Genomic DNA, 25,133 nt, shown 5'->3' with positions numbered 1-25,133 from the left:
GTACATAGACAATAAATTAATCTTGCCTCATGAATCACTGAATCTTGGTTGGCATCTTGATGATTATTTTGTGTTCAGAAGTTAATGACCAGTTTTAATTTTGAAAGGTAGTTCCATTACATAACCTGAAAGCTTTCTATGTATCTATGTTACTACTAAAGCCTCTTTCTTAGTCACAGAGTTCTGCTTCTGTTAGTGACTTAGCCCCATAGTAGATTGGTCTATCTTTCTATTTCTCAGCACTATAATAAGTACCACCCCCAATACTGTAGAAGATGCATCTGCCACTACTACAGTTCGTAAACATGGGTCGTAACATCTCAAGATTTCTGAAGGTAACTAGAGTTGTTTGATTTTTTTAATGCATTTTCCTTGTACGCATTCTTGTTGACGCTGTCTGAAAAGCTGTCTCAAGTACTTGTTACCTTCTGCCAAGTTCAAGAGAACTTCTCCATTTGTTTAGCCATGCTGAGGTTGTGATCAACAATGATTTTATTAGCTTAAAAGATGTGTCAGAAAAATCTTACATTAGGTTTTGAAAAACGGCATTCTCAATATGTGTTAAAAATTTTAATTATGTTGAACATGCATAATTGTTTTGAATCCACAACTATGCTTCTCTTTTGTGGATTCATCAGTCAGTATGCTACTCATTTGGCATACCACACCTTCAAATCTTACAAGGTATTGGACACTGTTCTCTGAAACATTTCCAAAAAAGGTATGAGTCTGACAGGTAATCTCACAAAACAGTGCTCCCCACCACATACCATACATTTAGTCAAATTTCTGGACTTGTCATTAGGTGTGAGGTACTCTTGGTGTTGTTGTATGTGGTGCAGGTCTGGCTACTCCTTGAGCCTGCGCCACTTCATCTGGTGGTCAAAGATGGACTATGTCTGCAGGGACATCATGTATAAAAAAGTCTAGATAAGGGGAGAAAGGTTATAACCAACACTGCCCTCATCCTGATGGTTACCTTTGTGTGCTACTGCATCAAGCTGTGCATAGATCCTTGGTACAGAAGCACCAAGTGTCACGACACACTGAGGTTCTACCTATCCCTGGTGTTGCGAAGCATGGTACTGGTCTCATTGCTGTGGAAAGTTCCAAGTAGTTAACCCATTCATGTCTGCTGTCCCTCATGGAAAACTTTGCAAAGGAAAACAGCCTCGACCACAAGTCCATCAGGCAATAGTCAGCATATAATATCCTCGAGGCTGTGCGAGGAAAGGAGGGTGGTTCCTGTCAAGTGGTTCCCTGACAAAGTCATTTGGCAGAATGCTTCATCATCAGAACTTTTCAGCAAGCACTAAGTTGTAGCTTGGCTGGTGGTGGAAAGGATACTGCCTGTCGGATCCTTCTTGTACTCCTGGAGTATCTCCACCACTGCACACTGCCCTCAAAGTGACTGCAGTGGGCGAGGGGTGTGCTGCTGTTTTGGTAGGATATGGTCACACGTGTCCTTCTGGAATGTGCCTTTGAAAAGAAGGTGTGGAGAGAAATGAAATGTTTTTTTAAAGATTTGTCCCATGCATTTCTGTGATGCAGAATTCTGTTTCTATGGGCTATTGTCTAGAACACACGTGGAGACAAAAATCAACTGCACCTGGAGGACCATCAACTCATTGAAAGATGCTCTTTGTCTGCCTGAAACTTGTTGATCTCAATGTAAAGCATTGACTTAGGCCGAGTTTGCAAGCTGGCACATTCTGATACCCAGTACTACGTGCTGAGGGACACAATAAAGCTTAAAGCAGCTGCCACCAAGGCATAGTGGGGTAAGACCAGCATCTGCCAAAGCATAATGAGGGTCTATTAAGCTCTGAGATCTCCTTGTTGCCTCAAAATACATTTAAATAGTTTCCTGCATAAGTAGAAAAAGCATTTTTTCCAACTACAGTGAAGCTTTGAGAATGTCAAATTCCAATGCGTTGTTTGCTTTTTCCCTGCGAAGACTGTACAGAATAGTTTTGGGACTTTTTGTATGTACTTATAGATAATATTTATGTAGGAAGTATATTTTTGCAATTAAAATAATTATGTTGGGACTTCCAAGGTGTCCCGACATGCATATTTCATGATATGCCCAGTTTTGAATCATGCAGAGATAAGAAAATCTAGGGCTCAGTTAGCTTTTTAAGTCAAGAGTTATCCCTTACAAATCCAGCTCAAAGTTCTTTATGTGCTTAGTCATTCTCTGGAGTCATATATCCAAATAATGTCCCCAAAGGAGAATGTGTTCAGAGTGACAGAAGTGTCAATAGCCAAAGATATATGTAATGAATCTGGAATGCACGGGCTGGAAGCAAATTCAATAACCTTCTGAGGGGAATTTTATTAATACTCAAAGACCAGACATTTGCAAGCTAATGAGGAAAGAGCAATATAGTTCTATCAAAGAGTCAGCACAGGTGTGATGAGTCTCTGAGCTGTGGAGTATTCATCTAAAAAGGTTTTCTGTAAATTCTACTAATACCCAGTATTTAAGTTGCACACCCTCCATTTCTGCCCATTTTATTTTGATTTCTGCATAATTTACAACAGATGACAAAAACTTTAATATTAGATTAGTCATTATTTTGTGTAATTTCAGTGTTTCATTGATGATAATTGATCATGGTGCTCTGATATTTTCTTGCTTGAATTGTCATTAACAACAGTCAACTGTAAATGTTAGTTCATGGATTGATTTGAGTAATATAATGCATATATAAAACAAATTCTGTTAATTTGATCTGATGCTTTATAGACAATGGAGGACCATGTTTCGTCTAAATTCTATTACTTAAATTGATCCTAATGCAAAAACAGCCTTATGACATAGCGTAATATTTGTATTTTACCATCTACTTTGCTATACAGCATGCCACATATTCCATGGCTAAACACATCAGCCCTGAAATTCCAAAGGGGTTTGCTGATTCTCCCATTCTATCTCCAGCTGGAGACCAGCTATACCTCCTAAAATATAGAAAGACACTGTCCAAATAATTTTCTATCAGTTTTGTCCTAAATTTCAGCTCCATGATTTTCACCCTCTTGGAACCTAAGAATTTCAGTCTCAGTTTATTTATTGGATGACAATATTGCTGGTTGACTTCACGTGCTTCCTTATTCATCTACAGATCCTAAGTTCTGAGAGAGTTTAGTATGTGTTGAATGAAGCATCAACCTGAATGAATACAAACAGTAGCACAATTGTCAGGCTAGAAAAAGGTTTGTTTTGTGTAGAAAGGCTGTTATGGGATACAGGAAAGAAAGCTGTAGCAGGGTGTTCCAAGGTTTACAAGACGCCAAATTCCTGATAGAGGCTGACAGGCTTGCATCTCATTTATGTTTTCTTTGTTTTATCAGTTAAACCTGCAAATGAACAAACATAAATGCATGGTTATTCTTTTAGAACTTAAAAGTAGGAGTCGGCCATTCTCCCCTCTAACCAACTCCACAAGTCAAATAGATCACAGCTGACTTCTACTCTAACACTATTTACTTGTCTTGATTCCAGAATCTTTATTTAACAATGAAAGATTTCTATCTCAATTTTGAAATTTTTAATTAACCTTGCTTCAATGGCTTTGAGAGAGAATGTTCTGGACTTTTATTTATCTACATGTGAAAAGGTATTTCCTAGTGTCATTTTGAATGGCCTAGCTGTAAATTTAAGCCTGTACCCTCTAGTTCTGAAATCACTAGCAGAAGCTTCCATCTATCCTATCCAATTCTTTGATCTCCTTAAACATCTCAAAATCAACTCACCACGAATCTTCTATACACAGGGAATACAATTCTAATCTATGCAACATCTCCTCATAACTTAACCATATTAGCTTTGGTGAGTCACACTTTATCCCCTCCAAGGATATCACATCCTCTTCGTGGGGTGATGTCCAGAATAAAATGCAGATGGTGACTAACCAAAGTTTTATACAAGTTTTTGCATCCCAGTACCCTAGCAAACAGGGCCTTCATTTGATCAACATTTTGAATTATTTTCTATACCCGTCCCCTCTTTTTTTGCCGATCTCTGTATATTGACCAAAAACCTCTTTCTTCTCCATAGCTCTCAACATTTTACATGAAATTGAGGTTTTATGTTTTCTTCAAAACCAGAAACTACAATGAAAATGCAAATGATCTGAACTGTAGCATTGAGATAAGACTTTGAGACTTGTGATTCAGAATTCCAGGCTAATGGATCAGTGACAGAAGTTCATATCCCACCACAGCATCTGAAGGTATTTAAAATTCATTTAATTAATCAAAATGGATTAAACAACTGATCTCATTAATGACGCCCATAAAACTACCAGATTAGTATAAAAACCCATCTGTTCACTAAAGCCTCCCAAGAAAGGAAATCTCTCTCCTTAACTAGTTTAGTCTACCTGACAAAAGGACTGACACCAATGTGGTGCCTTAACAAGACACTTAATTGTTTCAAACTGATGAACAAAAGCTGAATAAGAATAAAATTGGATAGACCCACCAAGCAGCGACCTAGACACTGGAGACAACCAAAACAAAAACAGAAGTTGCTGGAAAAGCTCAGTAGGTCTGGCAGCATCTGTGAAGAAAAAAAAATCAGAGTTAACGTTTCGGGTCCGGTAACCCTTCTTCAGAACCAGAGACAACCAACCCTGCAAAATCCTCCTCACTAACATTTGGGGACTTTTGCCAAAATTGAGACAGGTGTCCCACCACAAGTCAAGCAACAGCCTGATCCAGTCATACATTATAGCCAATGATCCAGATTCCTTCATTACCATTCCTGAGATGGCCGTTATGTACTTCAAGACTAGGCCAGTTCAGTCAGTAGTGGTACTGAGAAAGAATGTGGATGTCCAATGAGATATATATTCCCCATTACCTACCTCCAGCATCTGTCACTGTTTGGTGAAATGTACTGAACCCTTATCTGCAGGATGAACCAATAATTATGGTTCTAAGATCGAAGAAACTCTTTTGCTCCTTCTGTACCCTGCAGAGGTCCTTTCCAGGGACAATAATGGGATCTGCCACTGGGGGCAGGTTATTCACTGTGGCTGCTGACCTAAGGTGGCAAACGTGGATGTAGAAGAACCAGGAGTGATGACAGGCAAGGAGTCATGCGGTGGATGAGGTGTTCCCAGCTCAGGGAGAGGGTGTAGCTGAAGGGACCCTCAGAAAGCATAGTCTGTACAGGTGGTCTAGGGTTTTCTGGCCTAGACTTACATTCCTTGGGATAAGTGAGTTGCTGTGCTGCGCAGGCTCCGTATGTCCTAACACATGGTGACAGAACTGTGCTGAATGCTGGAACGAGACTCAGCATTGCAGGAATGGGAGGCCAACCTCTCTGTGGCTGTGAAGGTCACTGCAGCACTGAACCTCTATGTGACTCAGACTGATGTGTATTCTAGGTGGGATCTCTCAATCGTGCTCCCACAAATTCGTCAGGACAGTAGCTGTGCAAGGTGTATGCCAAGTCGTACTGGTGTATTTCATTCCCCATGATGAGGTCAGGTTGTAACCTTGGCTGTAGAATTCAGGAACACTGGTTTCCCCCAGCTGTAGGGTGCCATGGACTGTAGCCATGGCATTCAAAGGGTCAGATCACAATGTTGTGGAATTCACACCAGAAAGGGGTTCTGCTCCTTTAATATTCAGGTGATCGGCAAATTCTATTGGCACCTCCTGGATGTGTGTGTCCTCTACCCTGGCAGCTGCCACAGCTCCTCCATTCTGGAGCACTCATGTACCTGGTACATTACAGGGTCCTGGAGCACAAGGGCTACCCACTGCAACCATTGCTCATGACACCATTGTGCAACCTTGTGACTGATACAGAGCTCTGTTACAGTACCACCCATGCCTCAGGGCCAAGGTGGAGCAGAGTATAGGGCTGTTGAAGATTTGTAGGGGTTGGGGGGCGGGCTGGGGGTGGCAGTGTGGGTCTTCAGTATAGACTGGACAGAGTGTGCAGCATCATCTTGAGATGCTGTACTCTACACAATTAGAGATGGATGATAAGGAACTCTGGGGCAGAAGCAGTCTTCTGCAGAAGGGGACATTTTCCATGAGAGAGCTCATTTACAATGAGCATTTTACATGGACAGAACCTCAATGATATCCAGTTCCAAAGAAGAGAGCTGAGTGTAGTAAAATATCGTGGACTGTAATATTTTTTAAACACGATGCAGTTATCATTATGGGGGTGAAGATCAGGCTATGTTGGCTTCATTTCTGCTCCCCTTTCTTATCTGTAGATAAAAGCCGATATTTGTGTTTGTAATTGTCTGATTGGTTGCCTGTATATGATGTTCCCCTATTGGACAATGACAAGATACAGGTCTACAGTGGGCATTAGGATAGGGTAGAGCTAAATTTAGAGGGTGTTCAGACAGGATGTGGCTAGGTACCAGTAAAGTGTATGGCGTGGTGGGTTAAACAGTGACAGGGATGACGAATGGGATTGTGTGTGCAAGGAAGTGCCAGCCATTTTGTCTATGAGCCATGGATGGGATAGATTTGTGGCTGTTGTCGCAGGACATTGCTGGTGAGGGGCAATGCTGGAATGCCAATGCTCGTCAAAGATGGCACGAGTATAGGAGGTGTCAGTCTTTGGGCAGGCATCCACTGAGTGCTAAGTTTTTCTGGGAATGATAAGTAGTAAAATGAGGCAGAAGCTGGACATGAGTGATGCCATATGGGTGGAGTAAATAGTTAATGTGGAGAGTTAGGTAAGATAGTGAGAGATAACTCTCTAGGCCTCATGGCAAAAAAACTTTCCAAAAAAAATTGACACAACTCAGTTAGCCAAAAAATGATTCAGCCCTCTGGTTGATAGCAGAAAACAATCTTCCATTCATAATAATATGTTACACCCTACAACATGAGCTTTTATTTTCCAAAATAATTTTTGTTGTGCTACCTTCTCAAATGTCTTCTGGACTTCCAAATACAGTACATCATGTTTATAGGCACCCCGTTCGCTCCGTGGGGAGAGAGGAAAAGTGGAGTCGATGGGGCCAACTGCTGGCTTGAGTCACATCAAGCATAAAGGAGGATAGTTGTGGTTTGATCAATCATTGCAGGACCTCACTGAGGAGCTCGGAATTCCTCAGGATAGTGTCCAAGGCCAAATCATAGAATCCCTACAGTGTGGAAACAGGCCCTTCGGCCCAACAAATCCACACTGACCTTTGGAGCATCCCACCCAGAACCATCCCCCTATTACCCATCTAAGCTCAACGTCCCTGAGCACTATGGGCAATTTAGCATGGCCAATCCACCTAACCTGCACATCTTTGTACTGTGGGAGGAAACTGGAGCACCCAGAGGAAACCCATGCAGACGCGGGGAGAATGTGCAAACTCCACACAGACAGTCACCTGAGGGTGAAATCGAACCCGGGTCCCTGGCGCTGTGAGGCAGCAGTGCTAACCACTGAGTCACCATGCTGCCCCCATTGAGCCACCGTGCCGTGAAGAATCATCTTCAGCTTGCTTCATCAATGGCTTTCCCCCCATCATAAGGTCAGAACTGGGGATATTCACAAATGATTGCACAATGCTCAGCACTATTCATGATTCCTCAGATACTGAGGTTGTCCTTGTTCATATGCAGTAAGTAATCATGTCACACCATTTCCAGGTAATCGATACTTCCAAAAAGAGAGAATCTAACCAACAATCCTTGACATTTAATGGCATTACCATGGTTGATACCCCCACTATCAACATCCTGGGAGTTACCACTTACAAGAAACTGAACAGGACCATAGGATAGAAACAGGCCTATAGGGAGAAAGAGATAACAAGGTGTAGAGCTGGATGAATACAGCTGGCTAGGCGACAGAGGAGCAGGAAAGCTGACGTTTCGGGTCTGGACCCTTCTTCAGAAATGGGAGAGGGGAAGGGGAATCTGAAATAAATAAATAAGAGAGAGACAGAGAGAGACAGAGAGAGGAGCAGATAGTTGGAGAGAAGATGGACAGGTCAAGGAGGCAAGGATGAAGCCAGTACAGGTGAGTGTAGGTAGGGAGTTGGTCAGTGAGGAGGGAGGGGCAGGTAGGTGGGAGGGAAGACGGACAGGCTGAGGAGGCAGGGATGAGGCTAGTAGGTAGGAAGTAGGGGTGTGGGTTGGTTAGTGAGGTGGGAGGGGTGGATGGGTAGGAGAAAAGACGGACAGGTTTAGGAGGCGGGGACAAGGTGGTCTGGTCTTGGGATGAGGTCAGGGGTGGGGAGATTTTGAAGCTTGTAAAGCCCACATTGAGACCATTGGGCTGCAGGGCTCCCAGGCAGAATATGAGGTGTTGCTCCTGCAGCCTTCAGGTGGCATCGTTGTGGCACTGGAGGAGACCCGGGATGGACATGTTGTCCAAGGAGTGGGAGGGGGAGTTGAAGTGGTTTGCGACTGGGAGGTGTTGTCGTTTGTCACGAACCAAGTGTAGGTGTTCCACAAAGCGGTCTCCAAGCCTCCGCTTGGTTTCCCCGATATAGAGGGGGCCACATCGGGGACAGTGGATACAATATACCACATTAGTGGATGTGCAGGTGAACATCTGTTTAATGTGGAAGGTTTTCTTGCGGCCTGGGATGGAGGTGAGGGGGGAGATGTAGGGGCAGGTGTAGCACCTCCTGCGGTTGCAGGGAAAAGTGCCAGGGGTGGTGGGGCTAGTGGGGAGTGTGGAGCGGATGAGGGAGTCGTGGAGCAAGCGGTCCCTCTGGGAGACAGAGGGAAATATACCCTTGGTAGTGGGGTCAGACTGCAGGTGGCAGAAGTGGCAGAGTAACTCATCTCTGCACTCCACAAGCCTGTCAGGAGTGTGGTGAAATACTCCTCACTTACCTGGATGAGTGCAGTTCCAACAGCATTCACAAAATTCAACACCATTCAAGATAAAGCATCTAATGGAATTGGCAACCTCTACTATTTCTTACCCTTACTCAACAACTAACTCCTGTTTTGTATATGTTGCTCTCAGCACAGACAAATCCTTTTTAACTATTTACACTTCTCATTAGCATTCTACTCAGCATTTATCTCTCTTGGCTTATCAGCAAGTTCATGGTTTACTTATCCCTCCTCTCTCTCTCTGGCTCTCCATGTACCCTATTCAACACACGCCTACATGCACATACACCACAAGTAAGACCCTTTCCCGGCTACTTTCAGTTCTGATATAGCATTGCTGGACTCTGTGGATGCTGCCAGATCTGCTCAGTGTCTCCAGCACTTTGTTTTCTTTTCATTGGATTGCCAGCTGATCTAACACCTTCAGCATTATCTCCCTCCACCACATTATCCAGTAGCAGCAGTGTATACCATTTATAAGACGCACTGCAACAATTCACCATAATTTCTTAGAAGCACCTTCCAAACTTCTGACATCAGTCACTTAGAAGGACAAGGAAAGCTGTTACATGGGAACACCACTTGCACATTTCCTCTGAGCAACACATCATCCTTACTTAGAACTATATCTCCGTCACTGCTCTTCCAGTATCGCTGGGATGAAATCCTGGAACTGCCTCCTTAACAGGTCTGTGGGCGTACCTACATCACATGACCTGCAACAGTTCAAAAAAGCAGCTTACCACCATCTTCTCAAGGGCAAATAGGGATGGGCAATAATTGTTGACTTAGCCAATTACATATATATTCAGTGAATGATAAAAGAAACTCTAACAGTGAACAGGTAATTTTAGACCTTTTAATGTATAGTGAGAGAGGACTATCAATGACTCATAACATAGAACCTTCAAGATAGAGTGATCACAACATTATAGAATTTTTACATTCAGTTTGAGCACAAGAAATGTGGGTCTTAAGCTACTGTCTTGAACTTGATTAATGGCAATTACAAAAGTACAAGGTACACTTTTTCTAAAGTGAGCTGGAAATTTAACTTATAATGTCAGGTGGTAGTGAAGCAATGGTTAACCATTTATGGGATTCTTCATAATTCTATTAATGAAGGAAGAAACAAACAAACAAACAGACAAACAAACAATGAGAAGAATGCACCATTTGGACTAACTAAAGACGTTAAGGATAGCAACAAATTGAAAGAAAAGACTGAAGATTAATGGCAGGCCAGAAGATTGGGAAAATTTTAGAAACCAACAAAGAATTACTAACAATCTCCTACAAGTAGACTCAAAAGAAAACAAAAGTGACTGCAGCAAACATTGGTCCCTTGTTGGTGAGACTGAGGAATTCATAGTGGCAAGAAAGGAAAAGGCAAAGGCAGAGACTTCAAATAAAATGTTTATATTTGTCTTCACAGTGGAAGGCACAAAAATTACGGCCAATAATAACACAAAATCAAGAGGCAAGAAACTTGAAACAATAATGATCATTAGAGAAAATGTTCAAGGAAGAGAATAGGGTTACAGGCTGATAAGTCTCCTGAACCTGTTGACTTGCATCCTACGGTCTGAAAGGAATTATGTGAAGAGATAGTGAATGTAATCTTCCAAAGTTGATTCCGGAAATGTCCCAGTGAATTGGAAAACTACTATTTAAGTAAAGTGGAATAAAGAAAGCAGAAAGCTATAGGCCAGTTAGTCTAAAACCTGTCATTAGGAAAATGCAAAATTAATTAGCAGGTCACTTAGAAAATTGTAATATAAAGAGTATAATCTAGCAGATTGATTTTGGGAAAGGGAAATCATGTTTAATAAATTTAATAGATATTTGGAGTATGAAATAAACTGGCTGAGTTAAAAGAAATGAGTCAATGTAGTGTATTTGGATTTCTAAGAGGCATTTGATAATGTGCAACATGCAGGGTTAGTGCACAAGATAAAATCTCATTGTGTTGGAGGTGATATATGAACCGGGAAAGAGAATGCTGAGTAGGAAACAGTCAGAACAAATGAATCATTTTCAGATTGCCAAACTGCAACTGGTACATCATTGCAGACTCAATCTATATTAATAACTTTTGAGAAGGGATCAGCTGTACTGTAGCAGATTGCTGATGATACAAAACAGTTAGGAAAGTAAGTTGTGATGAGGATACAAAGAGGGTGCAAAGGCATTTAAATATATGTTAGATGAGTGAGTAAAAATGTGGCAGTTGGAGTGTAATGTTTGAAAATTTGAGATTGTCTACTTTGGTGGAAAGAATAGAAAAACATATTTAAATGGACAGAGATGCAGAATGCTGTCTGTACTAGATGATTTTGAGTGTCCTTGCACATAAAACACAAAAAATGTAAGTACAGCATCAGAAAAACCCAATAAATGAGGTAGATATACTTTTGATACATACTTCTAGAGCAGGTGTGATTAGAACCTGGGCCTTCTGAATCAGAGGTAGGGACATGACCACTACATCATAAGAGCCCCCTATAAATCATCTTGTACACTTTGTTTTCCATTGTAGTTACACCCATCAGTGACTTCCTTTCCCTTCTATTCCTCATCTCCACACAAAACAATTCTACATCCAGACCTCCTAAACAAAAATTTAAGTATTGTACTCATACGATCCTTAGCTATTGTGCTCATGCCATATACTTCCAACTTGAGCTAGCATTGTGTTCTATTTGAATGTCATATATCCCTCAAAATTCAGGACCCAATCTTTGTTATTCTGTAGACATAGCTCATGATCAGATGTGATCAAGTCATATTTATTCACTAATATTTCACTATCAAATCATTTACACTAATGGATGCAGCACTCATTCAGTTTGCAAGCAGTTAGTCATGTATTTTTGACATCTTTGTAACATCTAGTCTTTATTGTTGTTGTATTCTTAGGTGTTTTTCATCTCTATCCCTTCTTGTTATTCTCTGATCCTCAATTTACAAACTACCATTATTACTATTTTCCTCTTTGATCTTGTCTCATGTTTTCGAAAATCCACATCTTTCCATGTTTGATTCCTCACCCCTATTTTTCAGTTTCAAACCCTCTCTATTTCCCTAATTATGTGGTTTGCAAGAGAATACTAAACCATCCCATGGTCCAGCCCTCACATTCCCCGAGTATTGGTGCCAGTGCCTCATGAACCAGAACCAACTCTCCCACACCAACCTTTGAACTACCTATTCATTGCTCTAATATTATGTACCCTATGCCAACTTGCATGCAGCCAAAGCAAGAAATCTGAGATAACAAGGTGTAGAGCTGGAAAAACACAGCAGGCCAAGCAGTATCAGAGGAGCAGGGAGGCTGACGTTTCGGGCCCAGACCCTTCATCAGAAATGGGGGAGGGAAAGGGGGTTCTGAAATAAATAGGGAGAGAGTGGGAGGCGGAAAGAAGATGGATAAAGGAGAAGATAGGTGGAGAGGAAACAGACAGGTCAAAGAAGCGGGGATGGAGCCAGTAAAGGTGAGTGTAGGTAGGGAGTTAGGAAGGGGATAGGTCAGTCCAGGGAGGACGGACAGGTCAAGGGGGCGGGATGAGGTTAGTAGGTAGGAGATGGGGGTGGGGCTTCAGGTGGGAGGAGGGGATAGGTGGGAGGAAGGACAGGTTAGGAAGGCAGGGATGAGCTGGGCTGGTTTTGGGATGCAGTAGGGGGAGGGGAGATTTTGAAGCTTGTGAAATCCACATTGATACCATTGGGCTGCAGGGTTCCCAAGCGGAATATGAGTTGCTGTTCCTGCAACCTTTGGGTGGCATCGTTGTGGCACTGCAGGAGGCCCAGGATGGACATGTCATCTGAGGAATGGGAGGGGGAGTTGAAATGGTTCGCGACTGGGCGGTGCAGTTGTTTAGTGCAAACTGAGCGTAGGTGTTCTGCAAAGCGGTCCCCAAGCCTCCGCTGGGCTTCCCTGATGTAGAGGAAGCCACAACGGGAACAGCGGATGCAGTATACCACATTAACAGATGTGCAGGTGAACATCTGCTTGATGTGGAAAGTCTTCTTGGGGCCTGGGATGGGGGTGAGGGGGGAGGTGTAGGGGCAGGTGTAACACTTCCTGCGGTTGCAGAGAAAAGTGCCGGGTGTGGTGGGGCTGGAGGGGAGTGTGGAGTGGACAAGGGAGTCACGGAGAGAGTTGTCCCTCCGGAAAGCAGATAAGGGTGAGGAGGGAAAAACGTCTTTGGTGGTGGGGTCAGACTGCAGATGGCGGAAGTGTCGAAAGATGTGTTGGATCCGGAGGTTGGTGGGGTGGTATGTGAGGACAAGGGGGATTCTGTTTTGGTTGTTATTGTGGGGAGGGGGTGTGAGGGATGAGTTGCGGGAAATGCGGGAGACACGGTTGAGGGCGTTCTCGACCAGTGGGGGGTGGGGAGGGGGTAAGTTGCGGTCCTTGAAAAACGAGGACGTGGATATCTGAGATGTACGGGAATGCCTCAAAATCTCCCCTCCCCCTACCGCATCCCAAAACCAGCCCAGCTCATCCCTGCCTTCCTAACCTGTCCTTCCTCCCACCTATCCCCTCCTCCCACCTCAAGCCCCACCCCCATCTCCTACCTACTAACCTCATCCCGCCCCCTTGACCTGTCTGTCCTCCCTGGACTGACATATCTCCTCCCTACCTACACTCACCTTTACTGGCTCCATTCCCGCCTCTTTGACCTGTCTGTCTCCTCTCCACCTATCCATCTTCTATCCGCCTCCCCCTCTCTCCCTATTTATTTCAGAACCCCCTTCCCCTCCCCCATTTCTGAAGAAGGGTCTAGGCCCGAAACATCAGCCTTCCTGCTCCACTGATACTGCTTGGCCTGCTGTGTTCATCCAGCTCTACACCTTGTTATCTCAGATTCTCCAGCATCTGCAGTTCCTACTATTTCTGAAAGAATTCTGAGTTAATAGCTTTTGTAGCAGCATGCTTAATTTAGTGCCTAAGTTATCATACTTCCTACACAGAACCTCTTTCCTAATTCTATCTATGTCATTCATACCTACATGAACCATTAACACTAGATACTCTCGCTCCCACTGCAAGTTCCTATCCAGGCCTGAGCAAGTGTCTGAAATCCAGACAGGTAGTGTAAGCATCTGGACTGTAAAGGATGGTAGGTTTTCTATGTCAACTTTCACGCACTCTCTGTGGAAGGGTCACTGGAGCCAAACTGTTAACTGTTTTTTCCTTCACAGATGCTGCCAGACCTGCTAAGCTTTTCCAGCAACTTTGCATCCGCAGTTCTTTTGGTTTTCACTCACTCTCGTTAGTTAACTGAAAATTCTAGCTCTGCTGAGGCCATGAATCTCAAACCACTGACCGCAAAAGCTGATTTGAGTAGCTGAAGATCTACACCCATGTAACTTGTAATCATGGGAATGCTACCGAAGAATATTTACTTACCCCAGATTAACAAAGTGAGCTTCTCTCCCAGAAGATATAAAAGCAACACCAACAGAAGACTCACTGAGAAAAACAACACCAGGCCTAGTCGATTAAATAGACCCAATAGGGGGTAGACCCATGCGCCAGCTGCATAGTAAATCCACAGAACCCTATATTAAAAAAATAATACATTCCATTTTACTGAATTAAATTATCAGAAAGTTGTAACTGATTGGAATGTGTGTGAAATAGAGAGGAATCAAAAAAGAACAGTCATTGCAACATTGTGATGGGATTAGAAATTTGTCTTATTTCAATTCTGATACTGGTGCTTTTGTTAAAATAATGTTTGCTATGTTCCATCAGTAAAGTTACAGATCAAAGACCATTGTTTGAATTGGGAAGAACAATTTGTGCATTTTGTTAAAGCTGTAGGTACTAAATATAATAGAAACCGTTCATCTGAATATGATCTCAAAATGAACTACAGTTTAGTATGATAAGGCCAACATAGGTAGGAGCTGATCAAAGTAATTACTTTAGTAATTACAGGATCAAGCATGCACAGTATTATAAATGATCCCCTGGTTGTATAAAAGTGGACGCATAAACATTGTCTAATCATTTAAGAGGGAGTTTAATACTACAATGGGATGGGGGTATTTATGGGTTCATTTAAATGATTAAATAGTTTCTTCCCTCATTGGGTCAGAAAAGGCCAACCAGTCCATTTAACCTGCCGCACATTCATGACTGGCAGGAATACCATGACTTGATACTTCCAGTTTGAAAATTGAGCATAGCTTTCCTCTCATTTTTTTAAAACATCAATTTACTGCGCTTGTGCTCCCAATGCATTGCCCAACAAGCAGCTGCTTTACCCTGAAAGTTATATGTGTGAAGCTGTTGATTTTCCATCCATTGCAAAATAAAAAAAAAAGACTTTCCAAGTATTCCTTCCTGATAGACATTTCCAGAAACAAAAGTTCAAAGCAGAAAATGTACCATAATGCTTAATCTTATTGAACCTAGCTGAAAAGAAAGAAATGGCTTCAGCCAACATAGCAAGGGGCTTTAAACAGACTGAAGTTGTTGCTCATTAGTTGAAGAGTTAGAAATGGATTAAGACTTTAAACAGTGGAACTTTTAAAGAAAATGGTTTTAGAAATGCAGTGGATGTTTCTTCACTTGTTCATGTTCGCGTATTGGTGTACAGTTCTTACCACAGCAGGTATGAAATGGAAACAAGCCCGAGGATAAGAAGTCCTGTTCTTCGTTTTGGATATTGGTGTGGTGTATTGAACAACTCCAACAAGATCAGTGGCAATACTACAGTATGCTGCGATAAGAAAGAAAAGTTATATTTTTCTATTTCATTTAATGATATCATGATGTCTCAAAAGGTTTTACAGCCAATGAAATGCATTTGAGGGGGAGTCACTGTTATAATGTAGGATCAATGGCCACTAGAAACATATAGAATAGGAACAGGAGTAGGACATTTAGCCCTTTGAACCTGGTCCACCATTCATTATGATCATGGCTAATCATCCAACTCAATACTTGCTCCCACTTTACCCCAATATTCCTTGGTCCCTTTAGTTGCAAATGCTATATGCAGCAAATTCTTGATATTATACAATATTTTAGTCTCGACTGATTTCTGCAGTAGCAAATTGCACAGGCTCACCACTCTCTGGATTTCTCCTCATCCCAGTCCTAAATAGTCTACCACATATCCTAAGACTGTATTTCCTGGTTCTAGACTCCACAGTCAGGAAAAACATCCTGCATCTAGTCTGTCCATCCTGTTCAAAATTTATGTTCGAGATCCCTTCCCAACTTCTAAACATCAGTGAATGCAGGCTTAGTCAAACTAATCTCACCACATATGTCAGTCCTGCCATCCCAGTATCAGCCTGGTGAACTTCTGCTGCAGTCTCTTTATGGCAAGTATAGGAAGGCCAAAACTGCACAAAATACTCCAGGTGTGGACTTACTAAGGCCCTGTTCAACTGCAGTAAGGCATACCTACAAATCATCCATGGACAAGCAGAAACGGGGAGGTTTGTTGGGGCCACTGGGAAAATCTAACACAAAGGTTGAAGGATTGCAGTAACACGTTACTGCCTCAGGCATGTGAATTCCTGCTGCCCCCATGGACAAGTTGGTGGCTGCTATATAGATTGCCAGGTCCAGTACACTCAGTGTCCACTGAATAGGCCACAGATCGATATTGCATGACTTTAGCTCAGCATCAAAGCAAAGTAACTGGGGACATGGGACGCTGAGCTCACTTGCGGCTACTCCAAAAGTGGCTGGACTTCTAACTCAATCTCTCTCATGGCTGTGGGAGGTCAGGCCAATGAAGGTGCACTTGTCTCTGGGCAGGACACATTCAGGAAATCTGAACCCGCAGATCAAAATGCTACCAGATCACTTCAAAGCTCCAAGGCTAATGGGATCCATTGTACAACAAGTTCCCTCCAACTCAGCTGCAGACTCTGTACACAGCTCCCACAATTCCCCTAACTGTTTGTGCTGTCCCTACAAGGAGTGACCACCCCTGGACTGTACTGTGACAAACCTGGAAACATTAGCATCCCGAACTGATGACTGACTCTAGCGAAACATTTGGCCTGTTGTATGGACTATGCCTGTGACTGATGGTGCCAAGATCCCCTGACAATGTGCCCCTACCCCTCTCCTGGACTGGACTGAGAAGTCACCCCCAACAGTTTCTGACATGGCCATTTGGTTGTATGAATGTAGTGTGTTTGTGATGCAGGCAGCTTGCACATACTGGAGGTGCTAGATTGGTGTCTGAGTGTATTCACCAAATCTGGGAAAGATCTCTACTTACAAACCTGATGAGAAGCCTGTCTGTGTGTCTGCACAAAAGAGCACCTTAACACAGCAGTACTGAGCCTTTGACTCAGGCTGAAGCACTAATGCACTAATGCACTAATGGGTATGGCATGGCAAAACAATGCAGGTACATGCTAAATGAGTGAGTGTTAAGACAGCAGCTGGGCACCTCTGAAATGCAGCATAGTTCTGTCTGTGAGGTGGATGCCTGTCCATACACGCAAAATGTCTCTGCTGCAGCCTTTCAATGCTGGTGCTAGTGTGCCCTGCAATACAAGTCTGAGCTTCCCAAGGGGCCTGCAAGTGTATCAGCAAGATGCCATGATCATTGTGAGAGGTTAATGAATGCCAAATACCAATGTCCACTGATGAGGTGTATGCATGGCTGGTACCTGTGTCACACGCTGAGCAGCAGTATGATTCAATGCAACACGGCGGCATTTAGGCCAAGCTGAATCTATCAGGACTCACTCTCATTTCCATGTCAAGTTTTTTCAATGTCTTTGCTTCGTGAGTTTGGTAAAGTAGGGAGTTAAATGTTGATGGGGCATCAACAAATTGTCTAATAATCTATAATTCCTCCTTAATTAGCAATTAACTGCTGCCTAGTCAGCAGTTACCACAGCACTTGTGAAAAATGCTGCAAGATGCTACCCGTATCACTGGTCTTCACTGGTCTTCTCATCTGAATCTGCCACAAATCTTGCATAATCCACGTTGCTCAGACTTCCGCAAGAATCCGCTCGTTTATGTTGTTATGAATGCTGGGCAAATACAGAAATAGAGCCTTTAGCTTTCTTTTTGTCATCTTTAGAACATTCAGTCTTGATTGTTGGTATTTCTTTTTCTCCCTTTTCGACCAAGGGAGGGTGATGGCACAGCGGTATTAAAAGTAGACAATTAATCCAGAAACCCAGGTTATGTTCTGGTGATCTGGATACAATCTTCCTATGGCAGATGTTGGAATTTGTTTTCAATAAAAGAAAACAAGTCTGGAATCGAGAGTCTAATGAGAGTATGACATTTTCAGGGGAAAAAAATCCATCTGGTTCACTAAAGTCTCTCAGCGAAGGAAATCTGCTCTCCTTACCTGGTCTGGCTTACATGTGTCGCCAAACCCACAGTAATGTGGTTGACTCTTAACTGTCCTTTGGGCAATTTGGGATGGGGAACAAAAATGTTAGCCTAGCCAGTGATGCGCACATCCAATGGATGAATAAGACAAAAACCCCACATTTCCTATATTACTATTTTCCTCTCTACATCCACAATTATGTAGTTCACAGGAACTCTGGTCCCAGAACAGTTCGGTTGTGGGCCATCTGAAGGGTACAGTCTCCACATTTCCCAGTGTTGGTGTTAATGCCCCATGAACCAGAACCCACTTCTACCACGACAGCCTTTAAGCCACATATTCATTTATCTAATGTTATGTATCCCATGACAATTCACACACAGCTAAGGTAAGAATCCTGAGACAATAACCTTGTAGTAGTGCTTTTTAAATTTTATGCCTGGCTGATTATATAGTGTCTATGCAGAACCTCATTGTTAGTTCTAACGGTGTCATTGGTACTACATGGACCATTACCACTGGATCCTCCACCTTCCATTTCAAGTTCCTTTCTGGCTCTGAGGAGCTGTCTCTGTCACTGGGCAGGCACTACAGTGCTCTAGACTCATGCTTTGCTGCAGATTGCAGTGTAAATGCCCTTCATCATTCTATTCTGGACTGCTACATTCTTTATTGTTCCCTCCACTTGAATGGCTTCTTGTACCATGGTGCCATGGTCAGTTTGGATGTACACTCTGCAGCTGCTGCTATCATCCAAACAGCCTGAGAAAACTTTAAAAAAACTTAAACAATTGCAGAGGCCAAGACTTTTGAACTACGGTGCTCTGGGATCCTCACCTACCTCACTCATGGTGATGTTGGTTAAGGATGCAATATGAGCCAAACAACCTGGAAGAATTTCTTTACTCTTCATGTGAAATTATGGGATCATTTACAATGTCCTGAGAATGAGGATAGTGTCTTGGGCATAGTATTTCAATTGAAAGACAGCACCATCAAGAGTACAGTACTCCCTCAATACTTTCTCAAGCACCAGTCTAGATTTTGTTCAAGTCTACCATTCTATTCAATCAGATTCTGAAAACAAACCATTATGGTCAGTAGCATGAACTGAATTAGAATGTGGAAATTATGCTTGTGGTTCACAATTATTGCAATATTCAGCAAAATCCTCGTGATTCTGCGCTACTCCAATTCAATCAATCACTATTTCAGGCCAATAAGATGCCCCATGTACAAATAGTACAAGATCTAACATAGCAACAATATTTACTGCTGTGACAAAAAGTAAATTTTCCTCACAACATTGGAAAACTTGTTAGATCATGACATCATTTAGAACAAGCAAGAATAAAAGGCATAATATCCCGATGCTAAAACAAAAGGCCAATAGGCATAGAAACAAAAAGTCAGAGCAGGAGTAGGCCTTTTGGTCCTTTGAACCTGTCCACTGTTCAACATGATGGCAGAGCATCCAACTCAGTACCCTGATTCTGCTTTCTCTCCATATCCTTTGATTCCTTTAACCCTAAGAACTATATCTAACTCCTTTTTGAAAACATTCAATGTTTTGGCCTCAACCATTTTCTGTGGCAGAGAATTGCAAAGGCTCACTGTTGTCTGGCTGAAGATATTTCCCCCTATCTAGGTTGCCTACCCCATTGTAACAATACTATAACTTCAAAGAGATGTGTTTTGCCCCATTTTTTTAAAAAAAAATGAAGAGGTTGATAGAGGTGATGTGCAGATTGTTCCAAGCCAAAAAAGTAAACAGCTTGTGAGGCCTTGGTTTTTTTTTCAAAAGTTGGAACAATAGAAGCAGCATGAATGAGTGGAGTCAGGCTCCCACAGAACAGGGTCTTAGTTTAGCTTTCCGGGTTTTGAAGCTGCCATGTATCTTGCTCAGCTGCCACCAAAAGTGAGAGTACTCTCTCTCTGCCAGAATTTTCCCTTTGATATTCTTTCCTTCCGCCTGGAGAAACATTGCATGTGAGACAATTGATTTCATGGAATCTGCCTTCGCCAACAATGTGTTTATGGGATTTTACTATGTTTTAACAGTTTTTGTTTATTAGCTAAATAATCTATTATTCTGTTAATTTTTCCAATAGAGTTAAAGTTATAACAAATCTTCTTTCTTTCATCTCCATATAACTAGGGGTAAGAATAAAGCATGTTTTGCTGAAAGCTGAGTACTGTGATCAATTGAATTACATCTGGATCACAGCACCTTACACTTGCCTTTAAATAAGATAAAAGTTAGGGTCTAGGCTATCGCATTGATATATTTGCAGGGAGTTTGGTCCATAACACTGTCTCTGGACTGTGACTCCTGGTTCTGGAATGCTTACTCACGGGAACATCCTTCCAGGACTTACCCTACCTAGTCCTGTTAGAATTTTAAACGTTTCTGTGAGGTCCCACCTCATTGTTCTAAATTCCAGTGAATATAGTTCGAACTGATCCAGCATCCCTTCATATATCAGTCCTGCTATCCCTGGTACAAATCTGTAAAAGGGTAAAATTTGATTGGGGACCTTGGTTGGGCAGAATTTTACTAACCTCAAAAGCAACAATGGTAGTGAGTGGATAAAATAGCAGGTGTTAGTGCTGGGGAAGAACCCAACTGTTCTCTGCCATAGGCTGCTTTTTCCAGAGGTGGCCAGTATGGCAGATCAACGATAGACCGAACTGGGATGGGAAGCAACCTTGCATTATTAAGAAACTCTGTTGTATTAAAGAGCCAGTAGCACCGAATTTTACCAGGCATTTGTAATCACATCAGGTACGCATGAGAAACACAGGATTAGAGAGAGTCAGCAAGTAAAAGAAGGTATTAAATCAGTCAGCAATGGCAGGATGATCAGGTTGGGTGGCTCTGCACAGGAAAGGCCTAAACATAGTTGCTTCTGCAGCAACGTGAGGTGTTGGTGGAGCTATGTGGCACAACAGAACAAGAGCCAAGATTTCTTGCATATAGCCAGTGGTGTTGAAGATTAGCAGTTAAATTTTTCACTAGTGGCTTAGTCCAGAGATCATGGAGAACTGTGACACAACTCAGTAAGAAGCAGATCATTGCATGAAAGAAGTCACAGATGCTATGTACCTTCAGGAATGCCAATACTTCAAGTTTACAACCCATCAGGCCAGTCAAGCAGAGGAGGCTGCCAGTCTGATTTCCCTGGGCTGTACTCATGTGACAATCAAGGCTCCCTCATAACAACCAGATGCTTTTGTAAACACAAAAGGTGTTTCATCTGCTCAGGTTTTGTGCGCTATTGCAGTAAGTACTTCATACAAATGTGTACAAATGTTCCCAGAATGCTGCCATGGCCTCTTCATCATAGAAGGTTGCAAATGGGGAGGCGATGGCCTCGTGGTATTATTGCTGGACTGTTAATCCAGAGGCCCAGATAACGGTCTGGGGACCTGGGTTTGAATCCCGCCATGGCAGATGATGGAATTTGAATTCCATAAATATCTGGATTTAGGAATCTAATGATGACTATGAATCTATTGTTGATTGTCGGAAAACCCATCTGGTTCACTAATGTCCTTTAAGGAAGGAAACTGCCAACCTTACCTGGTCTGGCCTATATGTGATTCCAGGCCCAAGGCAATGTGGTTGACTCTTAGATGCTCTCTGGGCATTCAGGGATGGGCAATAAATGCTGCCTAGCCAACGATGCCCTCATCCCGTGAATGATAAAAATAAACTCAGCTCTTCAAGTCACCTAAGCATCCTTTTGGCTAGATCCTGGTGAATAAGTAAGAGGTATCGCCACATGGCTTTTGACTCCTGCAGCTAGAGGACGAGACTGAATGAGCCACATCCTTCGAGAGAAAGGATGATCATAACGCACCTGAATAGGTGACCAGTTGGTGAAGGAAGTCAGTAAACTGCTGCTTGCAGCAAGGAGATACATAACTGTTTCATTCACAAGTACATTCCTTAAGCACAAGTGGAGGAGGTTGTTTAGCTAACATATTCCTTCCTAGAGAGTTGTGTACTGGGCTGTAATAGGAGACGCCATCATCTATACATTCCTGTGGTCGCAATGTACAAAGGCCATCATATAAACAGGTGTTGTCAAATAGCTTACCTTTGAAATACATACTATGAATGGTTTAAATATCTGTACGATTTTGAATGCTGTATGAAAATAAATTGTTCAAAATCATATCAGTTGGCAATTCAACAGAATTCCCTGTAATTAATCCAAGTTCAAAAAAGGTGTGAAAAATTAATATTGCGCAAAATAGTCCATGTGCTACAAGCACATGCTTATAGAAATGTCTGTGGAATGTTGTCCAGGATGTGGAGGTTTTGGTGACGGTACAGGATGTTGCCTGGTTTGAAGGGTATTAACAATGAGGAAAGATGAGACAAACTTGGTTTGTTTTCACTTGAACATTTCACTTAAAGAATGAGTGGCAACCTGATAAAGTTTACAAACTTATGAGAGGCCTGGATAGAATCGAGTGTTAGAGTCTTTTTCCCAGGGTTGAAATGTCAATTACTAGGGGACATAGGTTTAAGATAAAGGAGGTAAGATTGAAGTAGATGCGAGAGGCAAATCTTTTTTTTTTTTAAAAACACTGAGGCTGGTAAGTACCTGGATTGTGCTGCCAGAGGAGGTGGTGGATACAATAGCAACATTTAAGAGGCATCTCAAATATATGAATAGGTTGGAAACAGATAGATACGGACTACGTAGAGGCAAAAGGTTTTTAGTCAAGAAAGACATCATGTGTTGGCGCGACCTTGGTGGGCTGAAAGGCCTGTTCCTGTGCTATATTCTTTATTCTCCTTGCAATTTGAGTTGGAAATATGGAGTCTTCTACTTTCCTGATCTAAAGCATTACAGACACTATTAACTCTAAGGCCCAGCCTTCTGGGTTGGCCTACATCTGTGTTGGGGCCGATCAATCATCAATTCGGTGTCTAGTCTTTGAGTGACAGCACAAAGGCTGAGGAGGAGGTGGTACTGCCCTGAGAGGATCTCCTCTCCTCTGCCTTTTGAAGCGTCACATTAACTTTTGTGATTACCCAAAGTATTATTCTCCCAGGAAAAAGGAGATACGCACATGGCCTATCTTGTTCTCACATTTTTCCAAAGGCCTTCTGGATAAGGCCTTAGTCTGCATATCCCTTGCAACCTCTGCTTCCAGTGCCCTTTATATCGGAGTTACTTGCCAATCTCTCAATAGAAAGTACAATGCATTCACACTCCAGAGATATGGAGCCACTTATCTCATGGATGGACTCTTCTGTAATTTGACTGTGGGATTAAACAGACTCTGGAAAATCTTCCAACTCCTCTCACAGATGCTGCCTGATCTGGAGCGTTCGCTACTTGGCTGTTGCGACCCAAGGATCATCATCTACATGAAACTGTGGATAACTGGACTTCTTGCTACTTTGGAAGGAAGTGACCACAGCTTTCATTGCTGCTGTTATCCCTTCTCGCGCACATTGCTCATCATTTAGTATCAACCATGCTATACATGCAATAGAGCACGTCAACATAAGCGTATTTATGTTGGTGCATAGAAATGAAGTGATGTAATCTGTTTGATGACATGTAACACTTTACTGTTTCTCACCAGATACTGAACCTGGTGAAGATACAATATTGAAGTGCCACAGCTGGTTCTTGATGCCTCCATCCTCCACTTGATGAGGAGCTTCCATCGGTATTGAAAGCTCTCATGAGCGCCTCAGGTCATACAAGATCCAGAAAATGCCGGATACAACAGAACTTTTAGAAACTCTCCATATCTGCTTTGCCTGCCTCACCCTCAGGTTGGCCAGCTACTCCAATTTCCATAGCCTATTCCTCCATCAGTTACAATTCAACAAAAATGGCTATGCTATCTCTTGTCTATTGGTACTTCAAGGCATTCTGAATGTGTTTGTTCTGTAAGCATGAACATGGGCAATGTCAGTTGTGCCCCATGGCACCTATGTAATAATGTTCAGGACCATGCTAATGGCATGACATGGTGAGGAAACCATTCCACTATCTCAGTGCAACTTCCATCCAGGTCTGAATTGGTTTGTGGTACAGCATTACCAGGCACCTTAATGTCAATATTGGTGCTCGATTTTGAGTCATGTGTAGGTTTACTACTTAGCCTCAGTTTTATGGGAAGCCTTCATTTAATGCTGAGCTTCTGGGTGCCAACTATTGCCTAACGAGACCTCCCTGGACCTAGGATTTGGCTCTGCTCATCACCTGCTTACCATTTCAGCTACATCCATCCACACCTTTCTGTTTGTGACTGATGTCCTCCTATTTCTGTATTGTGGTCAAGCGGACCTGCCCCCTTTTACAGACTGCTTGTACAATAACTCCATGGGACAGTCCTTGAAGCATGGGGCAACCCTTACCTTTTCTTGCTATCATCTCAGCAGTGCCTTCCAAGGTTGTCCATCTCCTATCTTCTGGACACCAGAACTCTTGTTCAACATCTTACCATGGACTAGATAAATCTACCCAATAAGATTGGGCCAATATATCTTGTATATCCATCACTTGAAAAAAAAATTTGTTCAAGTATTGGTCAATAATCAATTGCTTGCTACAAGTATTTCTGCTATAATGCAGGTTTTGTTAATGTGAATTGGCTGTAACACGATTGATGAATAATGGACAGTTTGGATAACGCAAAGTTTCTGCTGTACAACTACAGCAATTTTCTATAGTGCAACGTGACACAAGAACACAACTACACATCCACTGCTCTACCTTTAAAAAAAAGTGGTATACATGGATTTAAGTCAGGCCTTTGACAAGGTTCCCCATGGTAGGCTCGTGCAGAAGGTAAGGAGGCATGGGAAAGGGGGAAATGTGGCAGATTGGATTCAGAATTGGCTGACCCTTAGAAGACAAAGGGTGGTAGTGGATGGAAAATATTCAACATGGTGCTCGGTTACGAGTGGTGTACTACAAG

The 25,133-nt window shown here is 42.5% G+C and overlaps 1 protein-coding gene across 2 annotated transcripts in view; it reads right to left on the bottom strand.

The window, feature by feature from the left end:
• Window positions 1-2,485: 2,485 nt before the first annotated feature.
• LOC109920896 (androgen-dependent TFPI-regulating protein-like) overlaps window positions 2,486-25,133 on the bottom strand; it is a 121,234-nt gene continuing 98,586 nt past the window's right edge. The window contains exons 4-7 of one of the 2 annotated variants that reach the window (XM_048614490.1): window positions 15,457-15,572; window positions 14,252-14,403; window positions 4,490-4,567; window positions 2,486-3,363 (exon numbers count right to left, since the gene is read on the bottom strand). In XM_048614490.1, the coding sequence (XP_048470447.1) occupies window positions 3,335-3,363; window positions 4,490-4,567; window positions 14,252-14,403; window positions 15,457-15,572 (375 nt within the window). In that variant the 3' untranslated portion in view covers window positions 2,486-3,334. The remainder of the gene's footprint in view (window positions 3,364-4,489; window positions 4,568-14,251; window positions 14,404-15,456; window positions 15,573-25,133) is intronic. The other variant, XM_048614500.1, reaches the window with a different exon arrangement.

This window comes from Rhincodon typus, chromosome 2 (assembly GCF_021869965.1).
Source record: "Rhincodon typus isolate 14 chromosome 2, sRhiTyp1.1, whole genome shotgun sequence".
NCBI lineage: Eukaryota > Metazoa > Chordata > Chondrichthyes > Orectolobiformes > Rhincodontidae > Rhincodon > Rhincodon typus.
The sequence above is the reverse complement of the archived record's forward strand: the minus strand, read 5'-3'. Positions and strand labels throughout refer to the sequence as shown.